The sequence below is a fragment of the Oryctolagus cuniculus genome, chromosome 12 (assembly GCF_051225735.1).
Source record: "Oryctolagus cuniculus isolate XC-2025 breed Fujian yellow rabbit chromosome 12, ASM5122573v1, whole genome shotgun sequence".
In the NCBI taxonomy this organism is placed as follows: domain Eukaryota; kingdom Metazoa; phylum Chordata; class Mammalia; order Lagomorpha; family Leporidae; genus Oryctolagus; species Oryctolagus cuniculus.
Genome location: NC_142878.1, coordinates 106,106,146 through 106,120,000, shown reverse-complemented (window position 1 = coordinate 106,120,000; position 13,855 = coordinate 106,106,146). Strand labels below are relative to the sequence as shown.

Here is a 13,855-nt window from a genome sequence, read left to right as displayed (position 1 = left end):
TTGCTCAGGCTTGGAAGCGGATAGACTGCACCTGGATTAATAGATAGTAACTTGTCTCTGTCCTACATGATTTAAGCCAATACCTGGATTAATGTCAAGATTATAATTGAAATTGTTAAGATTGTAACTGGTATTATTAAGATTATAATTGATATTAGTTTCACATAGGCGTTAGGTTAGCTTGACCCCGGTAACCACGTATTCCCCTCCCGATTTTGTGTTTTTTGCCTTTATAAACCCTGCTGCTTTGGGCTTCGGGCTCCAGAGTTCTTTGGGGTGTGAACCCGCTCTGGGCCTCCGGCAGTAAAGGACTCTAAAATGTATCAATGTGGGGAGCTCCTCTGTCAGCACTCGCTGGCTCGGAACAACAAGGCATCACCCCTGCTTCCCACGGTGTGCATTGGCAGGAAACTGGAGTCAGCAGCCGTGCCAGGACCTGGACCCCAGCAGTCCAATGTGCCACGTGGTGTCCCAAGTGGGGTCGTAAGTGCTAGACCAAACGCCTGCCCCGCCCCACCTTTCAAATAAGATAAAAATCAATTTTAAAGATCAGCTTTTTAAAAGGGTATGTGTATCTTAGTGCAAAAAAAAAATTGTAAATCCACACATGAGGCTTCAAAAGCACCCTTGGAAAACGAGTATCACGATAACACTATGCATGGCTTTCAAAAACTCTTGGCACCCAAATGGTATCTTTTAAATCTGGTTTCCATGAACTTTTCAAAGTATCCCGCATGCCTCCTGCAAGAATAACTCCAATTTCCAAAGCTATTCCTTCCCGAATCCGGGAATCACAGCTGAAACACGGAGGAAAGGAAAGAAACGTTTAACACCCGTAAGGTTCTCCCTTTGCCTAAGGCACAGGTGCAGCGCGCGCCCTCGCGCGCCGCTCGCCTGCAGGTGCACACAGGTGCGGCGTCCCGGGGGCCGCCTCGGAAACTCTCCATCCACAGCGCTGGCAACTCGCAGGACTCAGCGCTTTGTGCCCTCCGTTCTCGCTCAGCGCACCTTCCAGAACGGCCGAGCGGAAAACGCCGGCTGCCCGCGCGGCGGCCCTCGCCCGGGCAGGGGGTCTCGGGGCTACACGAGGAAAGGGGCCGGCGGCCCAGGTCAGGTCTCAAGCCCCGAGGGGAGCCCTGCTGGGCCACCCTGGCATCTTTCGGGCAAAAGTGGCTTCGAGGTCCACGCGCAGTCCCCGCAGCTAAGCCGGCCCGGGAACTAAAAGGGGCTTCTCCCCTGCGCTTACACGACCAGCCCTGGGCGCTGAAACCGGAACCCCGCTCCAACGACCAGAGAAAAAGATGCTAAGTGTCCCCCCACCCCCGCAACCAGACTCACCTCGCGGCGCGGCGCCCCCAGCCGCCCAGCGCCCGGCCACCAGCTCCATCAGCAGCAGCAGCAGGTGCAGCGCGCGGGGCCGCGACCCCCGCGCCGCCATCGCCCCGGCCTCACGCGGGAGGGCCTCCGGGACTGGAGCGACGACAGGGGCCGGACACCTGCCCCTCCGCTCGTCGGCTCCTCAGCTCCGGCCGCCGAGCCCACCTTAACGTCTCTGCTCTGGGTGGGGCCGGGCCGCGATAGGAGACTCGCGGCGCGTGGTCCTGCCCCGGCCCCGCCCCGGCAGAGCTGGCCCCGCCTCTGTTCACCTCCTAGCCCCGCCCTTTCCACACCTGGCCCCGCCCCACCAAGTTGGCCCTGCCTCCAGGCTGGCTCACAGGTGCGCCCTAGCCCTAACCACTCTGGGTTCTCTGCGCGGAGCCGGAGAAGCCAACCAGATGGACCGACGGCTTCCAGCGTTCAGAACGCCCGCAAACTGTATAAATAAAATAATGCCAGAGGGGTGAACAAAGAAACAAGAGGGGTGCTGAGACAAATCATGGTGAGAAAGGACTTGCACGGGGCTCCTGGCCAAGCACTCGCCACTGGGCTCCACTGCCAGCAGGTGCCAGCAGCTCCCAAGGGCTCCCTGTCAGGAACCTGGACTCTGGAAGATGCAGCTGCTGACACGCACGAGAGCCACGCGCAGAACTGGCTTGGGCGTGCCCTCCGTGCTGCTGTCGGTCAGTCTTTGTAACTCTGGTGCTTCCGATGGAGATGGGTACTGACTGCTGGAATCCTGCCTCCCATCCCCCTGCCGTGCCTCCTGTTCATAACTGATTAGAAAGCTTCACTTGGCTGAAGGGATGCTGGTGAATTACCCTTAAACTTCACCGGCAATGCGTGTCTCTGTCTCTTTATAGAGAGCTTTATGGAGCAGACACTTCTAGATGCCTGGTGAGCAGAAATTTCGTTCCGACCTCCAGATCCGTGCATCTGTTAGAATCTAAACCTGGCTGCGACGAGTCTAAACAGCAAAAATTCAAGTGAAGACTTTTTTCCTAACTCTGAGTACAACCGGGAAAAGGGAGACAGCAGCCCGTGGAAGCTGCTTTTAAGTCTGTTTAAGCAGGACTTAGAAAAAGGAGCCACGCAAAAGGGTTGGACAAGATGATAGCCAGGCTGGCCATTGATTGCACCTCTGCACAGAGGGGAAAGACATTGCTTGCTATTCCTTGACTGCAGATTTAGATTTTTTGCTCTGAAGCAAGTCTCCAGCTCTGCATACTTATACAATTCATCCTGACAGTGTTTGGGCGACTTCAAAGTGTTCTTGTGCTTTTACAGCCCAGGGATTTGAAACGGAAGGTCATGGTACCTGCTGGTGGCAAAACTAGAATTAAATGGTTGCTAGCTCTGTTCCAGCAGGCACATTCGGAAACCCCCCCCCCCCCGCCCCGGACCTCACAGAATTTTATGCCAATAACCACGAGAACAGCAGGTGTTTGCATTATCGTCATTGTCACTGTGTTTAAGTGCAAGGCGAAGTGTGTAAATTGTTTTGAACTTTAAAATCCAAATCACAGAATAGAATGTGTGGTTCCTGCCCGGCTTTTTCACGGTTGCTGGATGCGGTGGCTGCACCTGATTCGGTTAGAGACATTGCTAGGAGACGCTGGCTGCCCACATAACAGTGGAAACCGCAGCCGGTGCCGTAGCTACGAACTAAAGTAGCATCCGTCTACCAGCTTTCTGAGATGCAGCCCAAGCGACTGTCATACAGCGCTGCATGTTCCTCTGAAGACTGTGGGGTTTTATCACATTTCCCCATCGTTACGCATTCTGTTCCTTCTCCCTTTATCTGAATATTCAAACCCACCCTTTCTTCAAGACCCATTTCAAATCCCTTCGCTTCATCTATTTCTCTATTAACCTGCCATCTTTTGCCAAAACCACACAACGTCCAGGGATGGGCTAGGTCAAAGCCGGGGAGCCAGGAACTCAGTCTGGGTCTCCAACGAGGGTGGCAGGGACCCAGCCATGGGAGCCATCACCCGCTGCCTCCCAAGGTGTGCCCTGGCGGGAAGCTGGGGTCAGGAGCGGGGCTGGGACTCAAATCTAGGCAGTATAATACGAATGCTGGCATCTCCAGCAGCAGCTCAAACTGGCCTGCTCCTGAATGCCCCCGGCCAGCGGGCACCTTGCCACGGCAAACAGAATTCAGTAACTGCCATGTTTGCCATGCTAGGTAACCAAGAGTATAACAAGTTAAGCACATGTTAATGCATTAGCTCATTCAATCTCAAGCAATATGTCGAGGGTGATACTCTGTTACTCTCATCCCAAGTTCTCCCGGCATCCTCCTCCTCTTTCACTCGGGCTCTGCATGCTGGGGACCACACAGGCTCAGGGCTTGGACCAGTTCTCTTGCGTCTCCGTATGAGTGCTCCCTCCTTGGGTGACGCTGTCGGCTTTCCCGGCTGTCAACACCATCTGCACCTGTGTCCTGACAGTGACCAGGCACTGAGTTCCCGAAGAGCTAGGCACCTGGCCTCACTGTCTCCTGGTCATGTCACTTAGCAATGTCCCCAACCCTGTTGTCCTCTGAGCCTTTCCGGGTCAATCCGTGGTACCACCATCCAGCAGACGAGTCAAGCTGAACACTCAGATGTCATCCCTAGCTCCCCTCTGCTTCACCCCCAAAAGCGTGGTTTACCTGGAATTCACCTGGACCCACTTCTACATCCCCCGCCCCCCTACAGCTCTCTTCATATGCCAGCACATCTCTGACTCCTGCCCCAGACATGACTGTCACCCCCTGCACCTTGTCCGACACATTCAGCAGCCAGCAGCCAATCCCAGAAGGGCCCTGCTGCCCTCAACGACTCCATGTCACGCCCCTCTCCTTTGCACATGGAGTGGCACACCACTGGCTCTTCAAGGCCCCAGAACCACCAAACCCAGCCCTGCCCCAGGGTCCTTGCACGTGCTCTGCCTCTGCCTGGCTTGTCCTCTCCTCCCCTCCACCTGCCCCCGCTTCTTCAGCTTGGGCTTCTTTGTCCCCTCTTGAGGGACAAGCAAACCTCAGTTGGACCCTCCATCACTCCCCGCCCCCCAATTCCTACCCCTCACATTTGCTACAATTTGTCATTCCCTGCTCTGTGGCATTTTAGAGTGCCTCAGTCCCCCTCCAGTCAGCAGCTCCTGACTCACAGCACCTGCCTGCTTTATTTAGCGTAGATACTCAGGAAGTCCCAGGCTGCTTCAGAAAGCGTGTGGGGAAATGCCATTGAAAGATGCATTTGGGGCTGGTGTTGTGGTGGAGCAGGTTAAGCCACGCCTGTCGTGCTGGCGTCCCACTTGGGCTCCAGTTTCAGTCCTGGCTGTTCTACTTCTGATCCAGCTCTCTGCTGATGCCCTGGGAAAAAGCAGTGGAAGATGGCTCACGTGCTTGGGTCCCTGTACTCACACTGGAGACCCAGAAGAAGCTCCTGGCTCCTGGTTTTGACCTGGCCCAGCTCTGGCCATCACAGCCATCTAGGGAATGAACCAGCAGATGGAAGATCTCTCTCTCTCCCTCTCTCTAACTCCAACTTTCAAATAAATAAACAAAGAAGAAAAACTGGGGCCAGCACGGTGGTATAGCAGGTAAAGCCACCACCTGAGGCACCTGCATCCCATATGGGCACTGGTTAAAGTCCCAGCTGACCCACTTCTGGTCCAGCTTCTTGCTAATGCCCTAGGAAAGCAGAAGATGGCCTAAGTGCTTGGGCCCCTGGACCCACATGGGAGACCCAAAGGAAGCTCCTGGCTCCTGGCTTCAGACCGGCCCAGCCCTGACCATTGTGGCCATCTGGGGAGTGAACCAGTGGATAGAAGACCTCTCTCTCTTTCTCTCTTCCTCTCCCTCTCTCTACCTCTGCTTTTCAAATAAATAAATAAATCTTTAAAAAAAAAAACCCTTCATTTAAAACAAAATGATAAACTTATTTCGGTGCAATTTTTAAAAGTCTCTGTGTAGTGTTTTCTATTTTTTTAAAGATGTTATTTATTTATTTGAGAGGTAGAGTTACAGACAGTGAGAGGTACTGACAGAGAGAGAGGTCTTCCATCCGTTGGTTCACTCCCCAGAGGGCCACAACAGCCGGAGCTATGCTGATCTGAAGCCAGGGGCCAGGAGCTTCTTCCCAGTCTCCCATGCAGGTGCAGGGGCCCAAGGACTTGGGCTATCTTCTACTGCTTTCCCAGGTCATAGCAGAGAGCTAGATCGGAAGAGGGGCAGCCGGGAATCGAACCGGCATCCATATGGGATGCCAGCACCATAGGCTGAGGATCAACCTACTGCCCTGTTGCTGTGGATTCATTCTGGGAGGAGGAACGCAGTGGGGGCAAGAGGAGTGAAGTCACCACACAGACACCGGGAGTCACGTAAAAGCTGGTCAGAGGTGAGCAGCCCACAGACTCGTTTATTTCAGTTTGTGCAGCAGCTTATATAGCAGAAGCAGCCAATCTGGTCAAGGGGCGGTTTATGCCCTAACCAATCACAGCCTGTTGCCAGGCAGGCTCTGTTGCCAGGTGGTTTCTGAAGCCATTTCTGAGTAACTGATGCTCGCTTGCGAGCAGCCATCTTGGCACAGCCTTCTCATTCCACCACACTGCACCATGGAGCCGGGCCCATAGTGTTTTCTTATTACACATTTTCCATGAACTTTTTGAAGATCCTTTCTTATGCATGGATTTAAAACTTATTTTGTATCAAAATATATCTCTGTTTTTTATTCCAGTTTTCTGTGAGCTTTTTAAAGTTCCCTCTCATATGGAACACTGAGTAGACATTCGAAATGTTGGGACAAATGGATGCCAAGATCTCAGAGCTAGTGAACTAGAAATAGGAGGGAAGGGATTCAAACCCAGGTGATCTGACTTCCAAGACTCGTTAGCCTTGACCTCATGTCTCCCTTTAAACCCCACGCCCGGGGCCCTGTTGCCACCACCAGTGTCGCCTATGGGGTGCTGGGGTGAGCCCTGGCTGCTCTGCTTCCAATCCAGCTTCCTGCTCGTGCTGCTGCGAAGGCAGTGGAGGGTGGCCACATGACCCCTGCCACTCACGTGACCCCTGCCGCTCATGTGACCCCTGCCACTCACGTGACCCCTGCCGCCCACGTGACCCCTGCCGCTCATGTGACCCCTGCCGCTCACGTGGGAGCCCTGCATGGAGTTCCTGCTCGTTAGCCCGGCCCTGACCCGGATGTTGCACCCTTTGGGAAGTGAATCAGCAGATGGAAGATCTTCCCCCAAACCCCGCTACTCTGCCTAATCAGTCAATCGATCAATCAATCTGGGGGAAAAATCCCATTCCTAATATTCATTTTTTTTATTTGACAGGTAGAGTTATAGATAGTGAGAGAGAGAGAGAGAGAGAGAGAGAGAGAGGTCTTCCTTCTGTTGGGTCACTCCCCAAATGGCCGCTATGGCCAGCACTGCGCCGATCCAAAGCCAGGATCCAGGTGCTTCCTCCTGGTCTCGCATGCGGGTGCAGGGCCCAAGCACTTAGGCCATCCTCCACTGCTTTCCCAGGCCACAGCAGAGAGCTGGCCTGGAAGAGGAGCAACCGGGACTAGAACCTGGCACCCATACGGGATGCTGGCACCTCAGGCAGAAGATTAGCCAAGTGAGCCACGGCGCCTGCCCCCAAAGCCTAACTCACAGGTTTTGAGTTCCCGTGGCTCCCGAGTGGCCCATGACTGGCAGCTGGTACCATCGAAGCGCTCTTATTCTCCGAGCTGCTTCTGCCCTTACGAAACCCTTGGGCAAAGGGCAGTGGGCACTTTGCCGTTAGAAGGGAAACAGAACAGGAAGAGATTTGGGGGGCCGGATGGACCGCAAGGGTCAAAACCAAACACTGTCCTCTGCAAGTGGCCTAGTGGCCGTCCTGCGTGCCAGTGCGGCCCGACGTCTCTCTGTCAGAATGGGGTCAGCTGAGCGGAGGCGGAGCCAGGCCGTGTCTCCCGGCCACTCTGCGCGTCCATGGCGGCCTGGAGACGAACTCCGCGGTGAGCCTTCGAGATGAAAGCCAAAGCAAAAATTAATTAGAGATAAAAATGGATGCTGTCACTTTTACTGCTGAGATTAAATGCAGCTGACAAATTAAACGGGAACAAGTAAGCATTAATGGGATGCTAAAAGTCAATCCGCCAAAAGAAATGCGGATTTTTTTTTAAAGGTTCCTTTCGAGGGCTATTTCGAGGGCTGCAATTAAAATGTAAAAGTGCAAACATATTTTAATGGATGAAAGCTCATTGGCTGTGTTTTATTATATTACAGTATAGCAGCCACATAGTAGTGCCTAAAATCAAATAGCACAAGATTATAAACCACGCATAAGATTGATCTGTCCTAATAGAACTGAATAATAGCAAATATACACAGAACACTGTCACACAGAACCAATTACCAATAGAAAAACAGCCTAACAAAGAAATGAGAATGCAGCTACAAAGCATACTAAATAATAACACACCCTGGAATGGGAAAAATAAACGCGTACGGGATGAGAAGCAGCTCTTGTTAAGAAATTGAGGATACGGAGGCTGGCACTGTCGTGCAGAGGGTTACACAGACATCCCAGGCTGAGTCCCGGCTGCTCTGCTTCTGATCCAGCTCCCTGCTAATGCGCCTGGCAAAGCAGCAGATGACGGCCCAAGTGCTTGGCCCCCTGCTACCCACATGGGAGCCCTGGATGGAGCTCCTGGCTCCTGGCTTTGTCCTGGCCCAGCCCTGGCTGTTGCAGCCATTTGAGGAACAAACCAGCAGATGGAAGATCTCTCGGTCTCTCCCTCTCTCTGTCGTGCTGCCATTCAAATGAATAAGTAAATCTTAAAAAAAAAATAAAAGAAATGAGAATAGTATTTCCACCTTAAGAGAGTGTAATAAAGCATTTCATGCCCCCTAGATTTAGAGTTTTTTTTAGTGTGGGAGTGATGGGTCACATTGTGAAAGACATTCTTTAAAGATAAATCTGGATTTCTGTAAATAAAATCCTTCTGCAGATTTGCAATTAGTTAAGATGCTAAAGTTCAGCATTTGTTTGCTAACCAAGGACAGCTAATTAGGAATACACGTGTATAGTAAGAGAGGTTCTCCTGAGATGATACGCATATTGTACATTTTAAAAAGAAGCTTTTGTTGGGCCTGCGGCGCCGGCATCCCATATGGGTACCGGGTTCTAGTCCCGGCTGCTCCTCTTCCAGTCCAGCTCTCTGCTGTGGCCCAGGAAGGCAGTGGAGGATGGCCCAAGTCCTTGGGCGCCTGCACCCGCATGAGAGACCAGGAAGAAGCATGTGGCTCCTGGCTTTGGATCGACCGTAGCAGCCATTTTGGGGGTGAACCAATGGAAGGAAGACTTTTCTCTCTGTCTCTATCTCTGTCTAACTCTATCTGTCAAAAAAAAAAAAAAAAAAAAAAAAAAAAAGGAAGCTTGTGGTGTTGCATTGTGGGGCAGTGGGCTAAACTGCTGCTTGGGCCCCCTGCATCCCATGTCAGAGTGCCCGGTTCAAGTCCTGCTACTTCATGCTTCCCATCCAGCTTCCTGCTAACGTGAATGGGAAGCAGTGGACAATGGCCCAAGTATTGCGTTCCTGCCACCCAGGTGGGAGACCTGCATGGGGTTCCTGGCTTCAGCCTGGCCCAGCCCTGGCTATTTTGGGGCATTTGGGGAGTAAACCAGTAGATGGAAGATTCTCTCTCTCTCTCTCTCTTTCTCTCTCTCTCTCTCTCTCTCTGTGTGTGTGTGTGTGTGTCACTCTTGGTCTCTCACTGCTTTTAAAATAAATACATCTTTTTTTTAATTAAAAAAAAGAAATGTATGCCCTTTCTTCATTCTTTAAAAATATTTATTTATTGAAAGGCAGAGTGACAGAGGTGGGAGAGAGAGGAAGGAAGAGAGAGAGAGAAGAGAGATTTTACATCTGCCAGCTCACTCACCAAATGACTGCAACAGCCAGGGCTGGGCCAGGCTACAGTGCCAGGAGCTCCAGCCTGGAGTCCTACATGGGCAGCAGGGCCCCAAATGCTTGGGCCACCCCTCAGCGCCTTCTCAGGTGCACTAGCAGGAAGCTGGGTCAGAAGTGGGGCAGCAGAGACTTGAACCAGACAACGGAAGCCAGCGTTGCAAGCAGTAGCTTAAGTCACTATGCCACAATGCCCGCCCTGTGCCCTGACTTTACTGTCTATAAGACCACTGCGTAAAACAGAGGATTTGAATAATCCTGCCCAATATGCAGCCTGTGTCTTCCACAGGACTTCTACTCTGAGCAGGAGAGGTGTTCGCAGACCCCGCTGCGGACTCCAAGGACACAAATTCTCCTGCAGGTGTAGGCCACTATCCCCTGGATGGATATTTGTGGCTCCACCCAGAATGGCCATCTTAGAATTGAACTCACTGGTTGCCAGCGTAATGATTCCCAGCTTGTTCTCACCCCAAGCAGGGAACATTATAAAAGTTTGATCCTCACACAAAAATTCAAACTTCACTGTGTAATTATAAAGCCTCCATCGAATGCTTCCAGAGGAGTAAGGCTAAAATAAAACCCAAGGGGAGGCCAGCGCCATGGCTCACTAGGCTAATCCTCCGCCTGCAGCGCCGGCACACCGGGTTCTAGTCCCGGTCGGGGCACCGGATTCTGTCCCGGTTGCCCCTCTTCCAGGCCAGCTCTCTGCTGTGGCCAGGGAGTGCAGTGGAGGATGGCCCAAGTGCTTGGGCCCTGCACCCCATGGGAGACCAGGAGAAGCACCTGGCTCCTGCCATCGGATCAGCACGGTGCGCCGGCCGCGGCGGCCACTGGAGGGTGAACCAATGGAAAAGGAAGACCTTTCTCTCTGTCTCTCTCTCTCACTGTCCACTCTGCCTGTCAAAAAGAAAAAGAAAAAAAAAGAAAAACAAGGGGAGCAGCTTCGGAAGCTCTGCTCTAATTGTCCACTCCTCTAACTCACTTAGCCACGGTTCCATTTCTCCCGGAGCTTCCTCTCCTGTGGAACGCCGGCTGACAGCAAGATTCTGCATGGGGAGCGAGAACCAGATGAGCAGTCATGTGGCGATACAGACAGCGCCCTGCGAGGGCTGGGGTGACATCTGGCGTGGATTGTCCCAGAGAATTGATAGCCTTTAACCAAATCCCAAGCCACCTGCTCCGAATCTCTTAACATTGGAAATCGGTGGCTCATGTCCAGGCCCGCAGCTGGTGCACAAGACGCGATCTTTCCTTTCTCTCCATGTCTGATGCATTCTAGCTGGTCTCCGTGGTTTTTGAAAACTGAGGGACACTGCAGCCACCTGTCAGGGAAGGGGTCTATGATGGCGTCGGTTTTCTCAGCCACTAGGACCAGGGCTAGATTGGCTGTGTCCTGGGCGTGGCAGGATGTGCACAGCCTTTGGTCTTGGCTGTGAGATAAGCACGAGTTTGAATCGCCGTGCTGTCACGTCCCCAGCTAGCGATGACGATTTGGGAGTCAGCTCTATGTCCGATTCTGCACGGAGGGAACGCTCCCTCCTTCCCCACGCTCGCTCGGCCTGGGGCAAGAGGCAGGTGAGAGAGCACTTCAAACTGCAGGAAGTAAACAGGAAGGGAGGGGGCAAAAGGACGCTCAGAAGTCACCTTTCTGATGAGGAGCAGAGACGGGAAAGCGCCAGGCAGGCGGATGGCTGGGCAAGAGCATCCCCCAGGGAGAGCAGGGGGCAGGTCCAGACCCGGAGGCGGGAAAGAGCTTAATGCAAGCAAGGGGCAGCGCATCGTCAGGAAGGTGCAGGCGAGGGGTTGGGGGCAGTTGGAGGTCAGAATAGAAGGAGGGGTTGGATTTCAGCCCAAGGACAAAGGAAAGCAGGGCTGGTCCAGGTTTACGGCAGGGAGTCCGTTAATCCAGTGGCTGTGTAATCAGACCTAATGCGTCTTTCTTTTCTTTTCCATGTTCCGATAAGCAGGGATGGATGAGGGTCTGTTCCATTCGGCAGATAATTAAGGCTCGCTTGAGAATTCTGGAACCCGGCCTCGGAAAGGCGGCTGCATTGCAGAGTGATCTGGCCCTCTCTGGTCAGCGGTGCAGGATGAAAGTAGCCATGGTGACTCCAAGCAGCCCCTCATCGCCTGGCCAGAGACCAGCTGCAGCTGCCCCCACCCTTATCCCGCCATCCCCTCCTCCTGATAAAGCCAAGCCATCAAGCAAGCTGCCCAGGGAACTGCGCTGAAGTCCAGGGCTCCGTGATCAGACCGGCGAGCGGCTGCGTGTCTGCCTCAGCAGCAGCACTCCTTAAAAGCCCTGGACTGGGGCCGGCGCCGTGGCATAGCGGGTAAAGCCACCACCTGCGACGCCAGGCATCCCATATGGGCACCGGTTCCAGTCCCGGCTGCTCCACTTCCAATTCAGCTCCCTGCTAATGTGCCTGGGAAAGCAGTGGAAGATGGCCCAAGTTCTGGGGCCCCTGCAGCCACAAGGGAGACCCAGAAGAAGTCCCTGGTTCCTGGCTTCAGATCAGCCCAATTCCGGCCGTTGCTGTCACTTGAGGAGTGAACCAGCGGATGAAAGATTCTCTCTCTGCCTCTGCCCCTCTGTAAATTGGCCTTTCAAATAAATAAATAATTCTTTAAAACAAATTTCTGGCACTAAAATAAACTTTAAAAAAATTTATTTATCTGACAGGCAGAGTTACAGAGAGAGAGGGAGAAACAAAGAGAAAGAGAGATCTTTCATTCATTGGTTCACTTCCCAAATGCCCAGAACAGCCAGGTGGGCCAAACTGAAGCCAGGAGCTTCTTCCAGGTCTCCCACATGGGTGCAGGCTTCAAAGCACTTGGGCCATCTTCTGCTGCTTTCCCAGGCACAGTAGCAGGGAGCTGGACCAAAGTGGAGCAGCCGGGACTTGAACTGGTGCCCATGTCGGATGCCACTTTGCAGATGGTGGCTTAACCCACTGCGCCACAGCGCTGGCTCCTGTCAGCTTGTAACTGTACACATTGGGGTTTTCCTTAGACTAACCTTGGACTCCAAATGCATCATTCGTATCTGTAAACTGCTGTGAGTCCCCTAAGCCGCTCATGGGGTGACACAGCTTCTGCCCCAACACCTCCTGTCACGGGGCTGCATGAGGTGCCATGACGGATGGCAGGAGACAGCCTGGAAGCCACTTCTACACCCAGATGGCCAACCACCCCAGCATGCATCCGATGGACTGTGACTGGATATACCCCAAAACACCCACCCACACCCACTGCCGTCTTCCAAGGGAGGGCAGGTTTGTGCAGACAGCAGCGCCTACCAACTGCAGGGGAAAGGCCTTACTTTGAGTTTGGGCTGAAGAACCCGTTAGGATGCTTTCCAGGGCCGTGCGGCGAGGGGTCTGGAAGCTTCAGTAGCTTCCCAGTAGCTGCGTGTGATTCCTCTGATGGGAAACCAGTGCAGGCCAATGTGCTGTGTGCACATTCACGGATTAAGATTACACTGGGGCCGGCGCCGCAGCCCCCAGCACTTAAGAAAAGACTCAGAACTTACTCCCTGCGAAGGCAGGGTGAGCTTAGGCAAGCGGATGAGTGACAGCGGTCAAACCTGCTCAGAGTCATTGCGACACCAAGGGGGGACGGCTTTCCTTGGTTCTCTCTGCAGCTCCCCTGTGCCCTGTAGGACATTTTAAAATATCTCGGACAATGGCCAGCGCCACGGCTCACTAGGCTAATCCTCCACCTTGCGGCACCGGCACACCCGGTTCTAGTCCCGGTCGGGGCACCGGATTCTGTCCCGGTTGCCCCTCTTCCAGGCCAGCTCTCTGCTGTGGCCCAGGAAGGCAGTGGAGGATGGCCCAAGTGCTTGGGCCCTGCACCCCATGGGAGACCAGGAGAAGTACTTGGCTCCTGCCATCGGATCAGCGCAGTGCGCTGGCTGCAGGGCGCTGGCCGCAGCGCGCTGGCCGCAGCAGCCATTGGAGGATGAACCAACGGCAAAGGAAGACCTTTCTCTCTGTCTCTCTCTCTCTCACTGTCCACTCTGCCTGTCAAAAAAAGAAAGAAAAAAAAAAGATTACACTGGCGGTTGAAGGGGGAACAGGTTAGAGGCGGCAAGTGTGGGTGGGCATGGCAGAAGTCCCAGCAAGGGATGCCAGTGATGGGGTGCCCTGGACGGAGGACCCTGGAGCTGTGGGACTCGGCACAAGATGATCCCCCTTCCTCAGCCTCAGCTTCCTCCATGACGTAACAGGGAAACCCCTCTGAGCCTCTGAGAGCAGCGGGCCCTCAGGGACTTGGCGCCACCGGGTCCTTCAGAAAATGCACGGAGCTTGGAATTAAGAGGGACGTTCACTCTGCTACAAAAAATAAAAAAAAATAAAAAAAATAAAGGAAGAAGAAAAATTGAACTCCATGAGCAGTTCTATCATGATACCCGTTTCCTTTCAACTTTTTTTAAAAAGAAGATTTATTTATTTATTTGAAAGTCAGAGTTAGAGAGAGAGAGAGGGAGGGATTAGAGAGAGATCTTCCATCAGCTGGTTTACTCC

General features: G+C 53.2%; 1 protein-coding gene across 2 annotated transcripts in view; it reads right to left on the bottom strand.

Annotated features, from left to right (window-relative positions):
* CHRNA5 (cholinergic receptor nicotinic alpha 5 subunit) overlaps positions 1 to 1,521 on the bottom strand; it is a 43,454-nt gene extending 41,933 nt beyond the window's left edge. Inside the window, exon 1 of one of the 2 annotated variants that reach the window (XM_008248452.5) lies at positions 1,339 to 1,521. In XM_008248452.5, the coding sequence (XP_008246674.2) occupies positions 1,339 to 1,438 (100 nt within the window). In that variant the 5' untranslated portion in view covers positions 1,439 to 1,521. The remainder of the gene's footprint in view (positions 1 to 1,338) is intronic. The other variant, XM_089310798.1, reaches the window with a different exon arrangement.
* Positions 1,522 to 13,855: the final 12,334 nt, after the last annotated feature.